Source organism: Antechinus flavipes, chromosome 3, assembly GCF_016432865.1.
Source record: "Antechinus flavipes isolate AdamAnt ecotype Samford, QLD, Australia chromosome 3, AdamAnt_v2, whole genome shotgun sequence".
In the NCBI taxonomy this organism is placed as follows: domain Eukaryota; kingdom Metazoa; phylum Chordata; class Mammalia; order Dasyuromorphia; family Dasyuridae; genus Antechinus; species Antechinus flavipes.
In genome coordinates, this window is record NC_067400.1 from 3,331,785 (window position 1) to 3,344,811 (window position 13,027).

At 59.4% G+C, this 13,027-nt stretch overlaps 1 protein-coding gene across 9 annotated transcripts in view; it reads right to left on the bottom strand.

The window, feature by feature from the left end:
• The window catches only part of OPA1 (OPA1 mitochondrial dynamin like GTPase), a 74,916-nt gene that overhangs the window by 44,568 nt on the left and 17,321 nt on the right, over nucleotides 1-13,027 (bottom strand). For all 9 annotated transcript variants that reach the window (XM_051991615.1, XM_051991614.1, XM_051991621.1 and 6 more), the window contains 12 exons: nucleotides 10,272-10,325; nucleotides 8,819-8,923; nucleotides 8,417-8,503; nucleotides 7,177-7,290; nucleotides 6,323-6,403; nucleotides 6,098-6,172; nucleotides 5,920-5,991; nucleotides 5,744-5,843; nucleotides 5,322-5,452; nucleotides 4,680-4,752; nucleotides 4,040-4,112; nucleotides 3,017-3,132 (listed from right to left, as the gene is read on the bottom strand). In XM_051991615.1, coding sequence (XP_051847575.1) covers nucleotides 3,017-3,132; nucleotides 4,040-4,112; nucleotides 4,680-4,752; nucleotides 5,322-5,452; nucleotides 5,744-5,843; nucleotides 5,920-5,991; nucleotides 6,098-6,172; nucleotides 6,323-6,403; nucleotides 7,177-7,290; nucleotides 8,417-8,503; nucleotides 8,819-8,923; nucleotides 10,272-10,325 — 1,081 coding nt within the window. The remainder of the gene's footprint in view (nucleotides 1-3,016; nucleotides 3,133-4,039; nucleotides 4,113-4,679; nucleotides 4,753-5,321; nucleotides 5,453-5,743; nucleotides 5,844-5,919; nucleotides 5,992-6,097; nucleotides 6,173-6,322; nucleotides 6,404-7,176; nucleotides 7,291-8,416; nucleotides 8,504-8,818; nucleotides 8,924-10,271; nucleotides 10,326-13,027) is intronic.

The window sequence follows — 13,027 nt, forward strand, 5'->3', positions numbered from 1 at the left end:
CGAGGACGCCCTCCCGTGGGGCCGGCTCTCCTAAAACGGGCGTCAGGGGTGAACGAGGCCGGCGAGGAGGCCGAGGGCCGCGGCACGAGGCTTCGGGCGATCCATGGAAAGCAGCCGCCAGACGGGCGGGCCACGCAGCCCAGACGCAGGACCCGCTGACCCTCCTGGTCTCTGACAGAGACGGTCAGGGAGCTCTCCCCCGCATCTCCCCCGGGGGGCGGGGCTCCCTTACCGCTGAGAGCCCCGATGTCAGGACCGCGGGAGTTTGGGCAGGGCCACCAGCACTCCCTGGCAGTGTGGCCAACTCTGGGACTGACCCATTGAGAGCCCGGGGGCAGAATGCTCCGGAGGCGGGAGGGTGAGCCCACGATCCCCACAGACACAATGGCGCTGTGAGCCCCCGCTCTGCCATCTCCTGGACCCGAGTCTAAGGCCCTGTCCTGCCCAGGGACCCTCCCCTCCCCCACTTTCCAGGGGTCCTCCCTAGGACTGGGCCCTGTGGCCGTCCTCCTGCTTCAGAACGTGGCTGGGAGATCCTGCGGGCTTCTGCCCCGCGCGCCCCCCCCTCTCCCATGCCTGACATCTTCCCCCCCACAGAGCAGACCCTTGTGCTCTCTCTGGTCCCTCAGACAAATTCTCTCCCCAGTCCGGGCTCAGGGAGCTTCCTGGCTCTCTCACGGACGCCCCATTGCCATCTCGCCAATCAGCCTTCCCGGTCGGTGAGAACCGGATCCACGACACTGGCGCCTTCTGTTCTAACTCTGAAACGCGGCGGCACTGCCAGATTGGGTCGGCCCCTCCTGGGCCCGGGCCTCCGGCGCCATCTCTGACTTCCGCGGCCCGCTCTTCCCCTTCACTGCTCCAGCAGTCGGACAATCGGAGCTCTCCGCGGCCGCGTCTCCGTGCCAGCTCGTCCCCCTCTGCGCTTCGTCCAGACGGGCCGCGGCCAACGCCCCGACCCGCTGCCTCTGCCGACCCCCCAGAGGCTTTCAATCGTGGCCTTCTCACCCTTACACACTTCTCATCTTGAAACAAATCCGTCCAAAGCACCTGAAGCTCCCCTCCCCCAGCCTCAAGGCCGTGTTACAGACGGGAACAAGTGAGCACCGCGGGTTCTGCCCCGGCCTTCGTCCCCGGGGCTGGCAGGGTCCTTGGTCACAGGGGTCGAAGCTCCCAAGTCTTGGAAGCCACCTGTCTACAAGGCTGCTTCCCTCGGGTCACTTCCCGGGGCACACCAGTCCTCCCCAGTTGCTCTCACTGCTCTATCCTCCCCTGCTCCCCGGCACCCCTCGGCTTCCAGCATCGGTCACGCCCAGAGGGCCGCTGCATTCTCTGCCCAGCCTTAGCGCTGCCGTGCTGAGTGCTCCCCAACTCCTCCCTCCCTGCCAGACACAGGCGCCCCCGAGAGCGGCTCCTCGGCGCACGCCTTCTCGCTTCCTGGCTGGCAGCAGCGTCATTTCCTTTGGATCGGAACTTCCGAAATGGGCTGTTTCTAGGAGTTTTTGTTCGGGGACTTCTTTCAGGAGGCGACCGACAGATTCTGCTTCTCCCTGGCCCGCGGTCCTGACCGATCCAGGTCGCTTTCTTATATTCCTTAAAGTGTGTTGTCTGATTTTGTGTCGCAGCATTCGGAGAGTCCGGTGACTCTTTATTTCTCCCTGATCTGTTTTCACCAAGACACACCTCAGGCGTTTTTCTATTTTCTATAAAATAGAAAATATCTTTTACCTTCCGTAAGTCTTCTGACTTAGTTTTTTCCTGTGTCCTTGGGGAACATATTCTCATTTGTAGAAAGTTTGCTGTGTCTGCGAGGTTTTGGGCCACTTGGGCCAAGCTGCTAATTCCGTCCCAGTTCTTTCCTCTATAACGCATTTCTTTTCCATGTTTTCCTTTAACCACAAAAACATTTTAAGCTCTTTTTTCCGCCCCAGCTCTTGCTTTAGCTCTTCCTGAAATCCTTGCAGACCTCGGAGCCACGCTGCTGTTCCTGGGGCTTTCCTCACGGCTGTTTCAGAGCCATCTGCTTCCTCTGGGTTTGTGTCCCTTGTGCTCCTGCCACAGTAACAGCTTTTTCTTCCTATTTTCTGGCTTTGGACTTGATGCCCCCCGGGGAAGTTCTGCCACGGTCCCATTGCTGCGCCCCTGGAGGGGCGTGTGCAGGTTATTCCGGGGTCTCAGAGAGCTGGGCAGCTGCAGGCTTCCGCGGTCTGATCCGGGCAGGGTCCAATGGAGGCGCTCCTCACGCGCACCCTTCACGTTCTGAAGCGGGCTTTCCCTGGCTGGAGTTCCACCCGGCGAGCGCTCCGGACCCCGCTCCCCGCCGCCGCACGGGCAGCTCAGAGGGGCGGGGCACAAGCTCGCCGGGGCTGCCCAGGAGGCTGCACTGGGCCCGCAGGGATGGAGCTGGGGAGCACGGCCTCTCCCTGGGGCTGCTCCTGACCAGACCTCGTTCTCAGTGTCCCCAGACCGCATCTGCCAGCCCAGCCTAAAATCCTGACTCGCCGTGATTTCTTCTCGGATTTTCTGCTTAGGCCTTGGCCTGGTGCCTTTTCTCGATCTGCTGGGAGGGGGTTTTGGGGGAGAGAGGAGGGTCTCCCTCTACTTCTTCCCACTATTCGGCTCCCCTTGTCCCCCGGTCCCAGCAGAGGCCGGCGCTTGCTCCTCGCACTGAGATCTCTTCATTCTTTCCCGCCCCCACGGGGCCGCCCTCCCCTTTCTGCTCCCACTGCTAGGTCCCTCCCAGCGCCTGCAACTGAGCGGCCCTCGCCGGTCTTCACTCCCTTCTGCCCGTGTTGCTGCGGTTCTCACACACACACACACACACACACACACACACACATACACGAGACAGAGCGCGCGCGCACACACTGACCAGGCCTGCCCGGGAACACTGCAGCCAACGCCAGGCCAGATTTTTCCCATCAGGCCACCCTTCTGTGACTACAACCACTGCACACACGGGCACCGATCGCGGCTGGGGGGTGGGAGGCCCGGCCCCGCCCCCACGGGGACTGACCTTTAAACGAGTCGGCCTGCTGCTCCACGGACTCGCGCACCATCTTCCAGAAGCAGTCCGACACGGCCAGGCTGAGGTTCCTCGTGGTCACCTGGTGGGCCTTCAGCATGCTCGTCCTGCGGGAGAAGCACAAGCTCGTGCCCCGATCCCGCACACGCTCACACTCGCCAGGCCAGCCCCGATCCCGAGTCACTAGGTAAGAATATACTTAATACACAAGAATCGAGGTTCAGGGAATCACCCATGGGGGAGGGGAGCCCACATCCACAACCAGGAGACCTCACCCCTCCTGCCCCGGAGGTCTCTGGGACAGTTACCCAAGGCCCTGCCCCAGAATCGGCCCCTCTTGTGGGCCAGGCCGCACCAGCAGAGGGAGGCAGACAGACCCAGAAGCAAAGGCCAAGGGGGAAATGAGGGAGCGGACCCCGGCCCCAGACTCAAAGAGAAAAAGGTGGACCTGACTCCCGGTCCTCCCTGCTCCCCCCCGCCCCCCTCCGTAAGTGGACAGTGCTGGGTCTGCAGTGCCAGCGCCCCCTGTGGTGCCAGGACCCCCGGCAGCCCCAGGACTCCCACAGCCTAGGCTCAGCAGCCTAGGCTCAGCAAGGCCTTAGCCCAGGGGGGCTTGCTCTATCCCCGAGAACACTCAAGAACCTTCGGGGTCCATCCTCAGCCCTGTTCCGTCCCTCCTTTGATCCAGAGGACACGTGGGCTTGGGGAGCTCAAGGCTCCTCATCGGTGCTGCTTGAGCCCCAGGCCCCCCTGGAAGGGAGGCCCGCCTCCCCACGTCTTGGCCATGTCCTCCTTGGGGCTCTCCCCAACAGGCACCCTTGGCCACGTCCACAAACAGAGGGCAAAGGCCTCTTCTCTCACGCCGACCCGGCCAGCCTCGGTCTCGCGCCACCAACGCTCGCCCCCTCGCGCCAACCTCACTTTTTCTCCCCGGGGGCAGCCGAGTCCTCCCCCGCCCACCAGACACGCAGCCTCCTGGGCAGAATGAGGGGGCCGCGCTCAAGCGGGACCTACTTCAGGAGCTTGGAGTTCTGGAAGAATTCCTCTTCGTAGTCTCGGATGGCTTCAATGCTCTCGGAGCTGTTTCCTGGAGGCAAAGGCGGGGACACCTTCAGTAACGCCAGCGAGGGCGGGGACACCTCAGTTAACGGCCAGAGAGGGTGGGGCACCTCAGTTAACGGCCAGCAAGGACGGGGCACCTCAGTTAACGGCCAGCGAGGGCGAGGGCACCTCAGTTAACAGGAGGGCGGGGACACCTCAGTTAACGGCCAGTGAGGGCGGGGAGACCTTAGTTAACGGCCAGCGAGGGCGGGGAGACCTTAATTAATGGCCAGCGAGGGTGGGGACACCTCAGTTAACGGACAGTGAGGGCGGGGACACCTCAGTTAACGGCCAGTGAGGGCAGGGACACCTCAGTTAACGGCCAGTGAGGGCGGGGACACCTTAGTTAACAGCCAGTGAGGGCGGGGACACCTTAGTTAACGGCCAGTGAGGGCGGGGAGACCTTAGTTAACGGCCAGTGAGGGTGGGGAGACCTCAGTTAACGGCCAGTGAGGGCGGGGACACCTTAGTTAACGGCCAGTGAGGGTGGGGAGACCATGGTTAATGACCAACGGGAAGCAAAAGCCCTCCAAGTCTGGGCCCCTGCACATACCTTTTCCTGTGACAACAGCAAAGTAACCCAGGGCTTTCATGGGGAAGAGTTTTCCCTCAATGATTTGCTGAATCTATTAAAACAAACACATGGCAAACACAAGGTGAGCAAGCTATACGAAAGAGGGCTGGGAACATAGTAGGCGCTTAATTGTTGCCTTCTGCCTCAGGGAGCCACTGGAAGGGCGTGGGTTTGGATCTGGGTCAGCCCCACTCGGCCTCACTGCACACAGCTGCAAAATGGGAATAAGTCTCCATCCGGGCACCCGGCTGGGCCGTGGGCAAGGCCTGGTGGGACGTGGAATCAGGGAGACTCCCCAGACCTCAGCCTTCCCATCCGAGAAGTGAGGACGGGGGCCGCCTGCCCCTTTGCTGCCAGGGCGGCCAGTCTGGGTGCCCAGGAGCGCTCCCGGCCCAGGGAGACTCTCGAGAGCTTGCAGGACCGGGCCAGAGGAGGCCCCTGGGGGCCTGGAGAGTCGGGCCCAGGCCTCATGTCCCCGCGACCTACGCGTGCGAGCACAACTCAGTGCCCTGGAGCCCAGCGGCCCGTGCCCACGCCTGCCATGGCGGGCCCCCAAGGGGGCCCCTGAGAGCTCCCTCCCCCGCCGGACGGTCCTTCCCTCTCTCGACGCCCGGGGCTCACCCTGCTGGGGCTGGCCACGTTCTTCTCCGCCAGGTCGACTTTGGTCAGCACAAATATCGTCCTTCTGCCGTGAGGGTCCATCTGACTGACCAGGTCCGTCACGATGCTGCGCTCAGCATCCACTGACCCGTCTGCAACAGAGAAGGGCCAAGGGAAGCTCGTCAGGCCCCGTGCCCCTGCTCCACAGAACCCTAGGCCATGTAAGCCCCCCGCTCCATGCAGCCCCCTCCCCTCCTTGCTCCACGTGTCCCGGGCCAGGCCAGCCAAGCTCTCCCCCTAGTTTCCTCGCAGTAGGGATGGGGCCATTGAGGCTGCGGCGAGGACCCGGGGGCCGGACAGCCCGAGGGACGGAGCCACAAGGAACCCGGGGTCTGCGCGAGGCCCGGGGTGGGGGGAGCGGACCTGGGAGCCCCCGGCTTTACCCTGGATGCAGAGGATGATGGCGTTGGGGTTCTGCATGTAGGCTTTGCTGATGCTGAAGATGGTCTCCTTGGTGTCCGGAGCCATGCCGGACGTCACCGTCTGCAGGAAAGCCGGAGGTGAGCCGCCTTTTCCAAACGGGACCAGAACCGCCTTCCCCGGGCTAGAGCATACTCACGTTAATGACCCCAGGCAGGTCCACCAGGACCATCCTCTGCAGGCCGGGCCCTTTGACGTTCAGAGAGATGGTCTGCACAAGGACACCAGAGTCAGTCACTTCCCTGAGCTGCTGCTGACCAGGAGCGGCCACGCTCCCGGATCCCGGGGACCAGCCCCGCACCCCCACACCCCCTTACCTCGGGGCTCACGGTGTAGCCTTCCTTCACGTTCTTCCTCATCCGGAGCTCAATCTCTCGTCTCAAGGCTGCGAGCTGTTGGGCCGAGAACCCGACCAGAGTGAGACGGTCCCCCCGTGGCCCTCCCGTGGTCCCGGGCGCCCCCGTCCCACCCCACAGCCCGGCCCATGGGCTGCACTGAGCACCTGCTACGAGCCAGGGGTGGCGGCTCCGTTTCCCACTTACATCTTCCTCTTTGGTCAGGTCAAACTCCCGAGAGCTGTCCTTAAACAGGGCCACGTGGTGAGGACCTTCACTGAGCGTCACCTGAAAGGTCACAGGGTCAAGTCCACGCCCCCGTGTCCCGGCAGCCCCCCACGGAGCTCCTCCCCAGGCTTTACTCCCACTTCACAAGGACCTAGACCGGGAGCTCCTGGAGGTCCGGGGCCATCTCCGGGGCTTAGCCCAGGGCCTGGCCCACAGCAGGGGCTTCATCAAAGCTTCCGGATGGACTTGGGAAGAGAAACCCTGCCCGAGACCTGGTGCAGCCGGACACTTCCCGGCCATTCCCGAGGGTGGGTGGCCCAGGTGCCCCAGGGTGGCTCGCTCTGCTTGGGGAAGAGGGCGTGCACGGGGCCCCTGGTACAACTGGGGGGGGGGGGGCGAGTGGTCACCACACTGGGCCACTCAGTAGCTAAGGGACTGACCACAGGGCCAGCTTCACGCAATGGTCATTTATGAAGCCCCAGCCACGACTCAGCTCCTGGACCAAGGAGGTGGCCGTGCACCAGACATACCTGGGGTGACCCGGAGAGGGGAGGGCCCCCAGGAGGCAGAAGTGGGAGGGGAACAGGGAGACCCTGAAGTGTCCTGGGGCAGCCACATGGAAGAGGCCCAAGGAGGGGGGGAGGGGAGACACAGAAAGGCCACTGAAGCTTCTCTCAGAGGCCACGAGGACCTGCCAGAGGGGCTGAGCCAGGAGGAGGGGCCGGGCCCGGCGTGGCTGGAACCTCCACGGTTCCTCTGTACAGCGCCCAGGTTCAAGTCAGATCTGACTGTCCAGGAGCAGGCCAAGGTAAGAGTTTGGCCGCGGGCCCTACCTTCACGGGGGAGCGGGTCATCATCTCGCCGGAGCCGCGAGGGAATATCCGCGCTTGGGCGATCATCTCCAGGACGCTGGTTTTCCCGGCGCTCTGGTCCCCCACCACGACAACCTGGCACAAGATCAAACCCCCCATGACTCTTCTCTCCCTAACTGGACCCGAGACCCCCGAAGTTTGCACTCAAACTCTGAGGTACGGCAGAGGAACGGGTCACTTTGGAGCTCTGACGCGCGCGGGTGGGGGGTCTGCCCCCAGGAGCAGGCACACGACTGCAGCCGACTTTCCCTGAACTCTCCGCTGAAGGGGACAGGGCAGGGGTCGGCTCTGTGGGAAGTGCTTCCCGGGGTCCCAGGGAGGGCCGGACTGCCCTGAGTGTGGACCTTCAGAGCCAGAAGGCAGGTGGCCAAGGGGCGGCTGAGTTTGCTCATCGGCCCTCCCGAGTCAGTCTCTTTGTCAGTCGTCAGGAGAACTTTCTGCTCTAAATGCAATATTTCTTAACGGGAGGCACAATCCCCAAGCCACACTTCACTCAATGAGGATTTAACTCGGCCCTTAAGCACAGGGCAGGACAATATCTTCTCGTTAGATCGGGGACGTTTTCCCCACAGGGACGGGGCCCAGCACCGCCGGGCAGAACAAGCTCGGGGGTGGGGGGTGGGATCTAGCTTTTCTGTCTCCTTGTCCACTAGACACACCCTCCCTTTTTGCTGCTATCCAGGGGTCGCCCTCTTGCCCATCCTCCTTTTAGGAGCCTTACAACCACAAAGCGTGTGAGATCTGTCCCAAACCAGGCCAGAAGCAGTTCCAGGAGGGACAGACGCTACAGAGAGAGCCCATGGGTCCCGAGTCTATGCACCTGGCTCACAGCAGCCCTTTCCTGCCAGCTCTGGCCCACAGCTCATTAGCTCAAGCTACCACGTAAATGTCCTCCCCATAACGAGGGGCCCACAGACCAAAGACTGAAAGAATTGATTCTGCGGCAGCCGCACGAACCTTCTTGTCGGCGCTGTTTCAAGATGGACATTTTTCTTCCATTGAAGAGGGACAGACATTGAGCTGAGGGATTCTTTCACCCACAGGCCCGGTGGGCGGGGGGATTTTACGGGGGCTTTACTTTTTCAGAGGATCTCGAGCAGGCAGCGCCACTAAAGCGATCAAATCTAGCCATTGAACAAAGAGCTCTAAAATGGCCCAGTGCGTTTTAGCCAAGGCGCCGACCGCCTCTGCCTTTACTCACCCGGGGCAGGTGATCTTGGGTGTTGTAACTGGCATCGTAGTCCGAAAGAACGTCCAGGACTTCAGAATACATGTCGATGAGAGATTTCTTTAAAAACAAACGGTATCGTCAGTGAGGAATACTAACCAACTGAGCCACATCCTACCTTCCATCCCATAAAACACCAAGGAGTTTGTGGACAAAATGGCAAAGAGCCGCCCAGAAGTCCGAGGGGGGTGTCCCAGACACCACTGACCCCGACCCAGCCAGAGCTCCCCGGCTTTCACGCTTGATGCTCCGAATCACAAACTACATTGATATAACACATGCTTTCTTTGGGTGCCCAAACCACCAAGTAGAGCACCCCGCCAGCCTCGGCCCGTGTGGAGGGCGAGGGGACCGAGGACCCGGGGCTGACGATACCTTCAGGTTTCGGTGATGGATCCCTTTGTCATCTCTTTGCAACACTAATTTTCTCAGTTCTTTGTTCTCTTTCTCCAAACGCTCTAAGATTCTCTGATATTTCAGCTGCGAGAAAACGAGAGACATCAATAAGGGAGACGAACAGCAGTATTAAAGGAAAGTGACCGACCTGCCCCCAGATGAAGTCTTCCTTCTTAATTTTTTTTTGAAATGAATAATTAATATGCTTTGGGGAAGAGTTCTCATAGTTATTAAGGTTGCAAAGGTCACGGAAAGCCCAGAAAAGCCCCTCACATCACCTGATACTCCAAGTTGAGAAATGCTTTGCATTAAAAAAAATCAGAATGGAATAAACCATAATAAAATATAATAAATGACAAAACATAATAAAATAAAAAGGGCCTCTGGCCCAGGAAGAGGGACTTGCACTATCTTGCGGAGACCATAAAGCTGCATTGACTCCTCCTGCAGCTTGACACAGGGACTGCCCCAAAGTCAGCAAGGAGGCAACATCAGCCACTAAGACTCCCTTTGACCATGGTCCCAGGGGTCACCAGGACCCCGGAGGGTCTGGCCTCACTCAGAGGCAGAGCTGAGGGAAGCAGAGCAGCTTGGGACCTTCAGGGAGGCTCCTCTGGTCACTGAATGCCCCAAAACTCACTTCCCTCCAGCTCCTCTTCCCAATAATTCTGGCTGGTCCTTTGTTCAATAGAAGACTCAACTAAATGTCAAAATAAATTCTCCCCTGGAAATCACCCCTGACGATGGGGAGAAGAGACCCCAGGGGCGCTGGCTTTCCCGAGGAGTCCGCACCCCTTCAATAGCGCCCTGAGACAGTCGGCTGGAAGGCTGCCCTGCCAGCCCCACAGGCTCCCAGCAGCTGGCCCGTCCTGGGAGGCCCGGCTCTCGCGGTCTGCGGGAGGGTCCTCGGCCTCTCCTCCCCCGCTCACGCGGTAAATGCTGCCAAGCCTCGGGTCCCGGGCCTCAGACCACTCACCCTAGTAGCGAGCTATTCAAAAAGTCACAAATGGAAAGAGGAGTGATTTTGGTCGGGCTGGAGGCTTTTTCTGGGTGGAGCAGCTGTGCAAAAACGATTCCATTCTCCCGAGTCAAGCAACACTGCCAAAGGGGAGGCTATGAGCACCTTCGGCTTTCCCCAGAGCACGTTGGGAATTCGAGCTTCAGGTTCATTTTCTACGCTACTGCTGGTGATGTGCACAGACAAGGTCCTTCCCAACCAGGCCCTATGGCTTAGTTCAATTCCTCATCTTCTTTAGACTGGCTTCTGTGGGCTTTCTGGAGCTCAGCAGCCTTGCAGTGGGGAGGGGGGGAGGGAAGGGCACAGAACTGGTACCCAGCTTCCCCTCCCCCAGGTTCTGTCCAGCCCACCCCTCTGTGTCCCTGCTGGTCAGCGGGACCACAGGATGACCGCGGGGCTGGGGGCACAGCTCACCTGAGTTCGCAGGAGTTCTTCTTGAAGCTGCTCCACCTTCTCCTTGTCTGTCACCTAAAATCATAACAACATCCATTTGACTCTTTTAGGGAACCGGGTGGGGAAGAAGCGAATACAGGTTAGATTAGTTCCAAAAATGGGACCCAAAGCTAACAGTCGTGTTCACCCGGAGAGCCCCAAGCACAGGGGAAAAGCGAATCCCTCAGGCCCGGGCCGTGCGGGCATCTCGGTCTGCGGCACCAGGGACGGGCCCAAAGGGTTTCCTTCCCCGGCTGAGGCCTTTGTGATGCCTCAGAGCAGAATGAGGTCCAAGCATTAGCCAAATGACCCAGTGGGGAGTGACTGAAACATGAGGTGCACATCCTGGCAGGGTGCCCCTTGCTGAGATCAAGGGGCATGGAATGCCAAAACAGAGGGGAGCGCCCCGGCCCTCCCCACCGCCCCCAAAGCCCTTTGGAATAAGGATGACCAGCGTCAGATAGCCTGAGACTCCGAAGTGACAAGATGATGTCCCATCTGCAATGTGGACATCATGGAACCCTGGCCCAGGGTGCCCCCTTTCCTTGCCTGTCCTAAGGAACCACCCCCAAGTCCCTCTGGGTCTTCTGCCCTGGGGCAGGCAATCCGGGGCCGGTGCCCTCCGGATCTCTCTTCTCGCTAACCAAGAGGTGGGTGCTGACAGCCTACAAAGGTTCCCGAGGTTTCTCCCCATTTCCAAAGGCATGTTAGTGGTGTGACATCTGTAGACACAGGATGGGCAGGATGTAGGAAAGGGTTAAAAACACACGGGGGAGCAAAGCCTGGCGAAGATCACAGCCTGGGGGGCTGAGGGGACCATGAACTACTCTGCAGCTGTCTCGGTGTGCTCGTGAGGACCTCGAGTTAATGACCCCTGCTAACGGCTGTCCTGGGTGCAAGTCTACACTGAGCGGACTTCCTGCCTGTCTCCCACCAGCGGAGGGCCCCTGGTGAGGTCTGAGGTCTCTTACAACTCTAGGCCTCTTCAGGGGGTCACAGCCACTCTCTAGCCCTCCTCCCAGAGGCATCATGGTATATAGTAGTATATAGTACTATAGTATATACTATAGTATATAGTCAGAAGATCTCCCCCCTTCCTGGCAGTGGAACGTGGCAGGAACCGGGGGCCTGAGCTCTCTAAAAGGACATATGCCCACAGTTAAGGCTGCATTCTAGGGGTGTCCACGGGACTTCTGTTACAGGCAGAGCCCTGTAAGGGCCTCCAGAATGCAGCCCCCTAACTCCGGGCCATCCTCCCTGCTCCTCTGGGGGAAAGCGAGGCACCCACATGAGGTGGTCCTGTTGCCTAAACTCACTCTACGGCTCACTTTGTAGACTAGGGATCCTTCTTGGGTCATCTGCCAAAAGGGGAGGGGCGTCCTCTTGGGTAAAATGGCAGGTCTGGGCTGGCACATGGCGGGGAGGAGGCGAACCTGCCATCCCAAGTCCAAAAATATCCTTCTAGGTGACAAACCAGCCCTGGGCTGGCCTGGATCCCCAAGGCTTTCGACAGTCCCAAGGCTGTGGAGATCATGGCTAATGCCGAGAGGGAGTTTCCCTGGGCCCTCCCCAAAGGTCCCTGTGCTCGGTTCGTCCTCCTATCACAGCCCTACCATCCCCTTGAAGCAAACAGGAAATAGGTCCATCTCTTCACCTCAGAACCAGGGGCCTCCTCACCCCGACTGCTGCACCCTCTCCGGTTGGGGCTACGTTCAACCCACCGAGCCCCTAAGGGCCCCACAGCCCAGCTCGCTCCTTTCACTAAGAGCTACCCGTTCCTGCCTCCCCGTAGGACGCCCAGGATGGGCTCCCAATGGACTGTCCAGGCTAGGCCAGGATTAAGTCTCATCTTAGAGTTCTAGACAGTAAGATGAGGTTAGTAGCTACATGGAAATCTGCAGCTTGCCTCCTCACACTTAAGAGACATGTCCATTAGTCTACCTACCGCTGTATGAAACTGAAAAAAAAAAGGCTTTTTACTCCCAGTATCCCTAAGAGTCACTAAAATCTAATGGTATCACTGCACACCCCCTCAACTCTGGGATATTTTTACCTTCTTATAGGAGGAAAATAGAATCCTCTCTCCATTCAGAGGCAAGACTGGCCAAACCATGAGAAAAATTCAAAACAAAAAACCCAGCAGCAAAAATCATTTGCAGGTAAAGGGATACTCAGGACCCCCGCCTGTACAAATGCACTAACCCCTGGTCTTTCCTTCCTTGCGTGCTAGCTCCCAGCAGCTGCCCCTTTGAGTCTGTTACCCAAAGGAGGGCATCCTGTCCATGATGCAGGGGCATCTCAAAGGCACAATGCGAGACCTGGCAGCCACCGGCTTAAAACAGGCCCTTTCTCTGGATCTACAGAAAAAGCAAGAGCCTTTTCGGGAGGAACTGGCCTGTCTTTTGGACAGATTTCTCCATTTCTAGCATCCACCCCAACTGAGCCTGCATTTCTAGAACTGATTCCACAGCCTTTGAACTGAGAAAAGTCAGGGACCCGGAGGAGAAAAATCAAACAAGAGGATACTTTCAAGCATTCTCTACAGCGAAGGGGACAGCCAACAGTCACGGTTTGATCTCCCAAAGCTAGAACCCCGGGGAGACTCGTTTTGCTGGGAACTCTGAAGGAAACACCCCACTTCTGTGAGGACCTTGCCGACCCAGATCTCACTGGGCTCTTGGTTCACTGTCCCCCGTGCCTTTTATTTGTGCCAGGAACAACAGCCTGCCCAGATACTG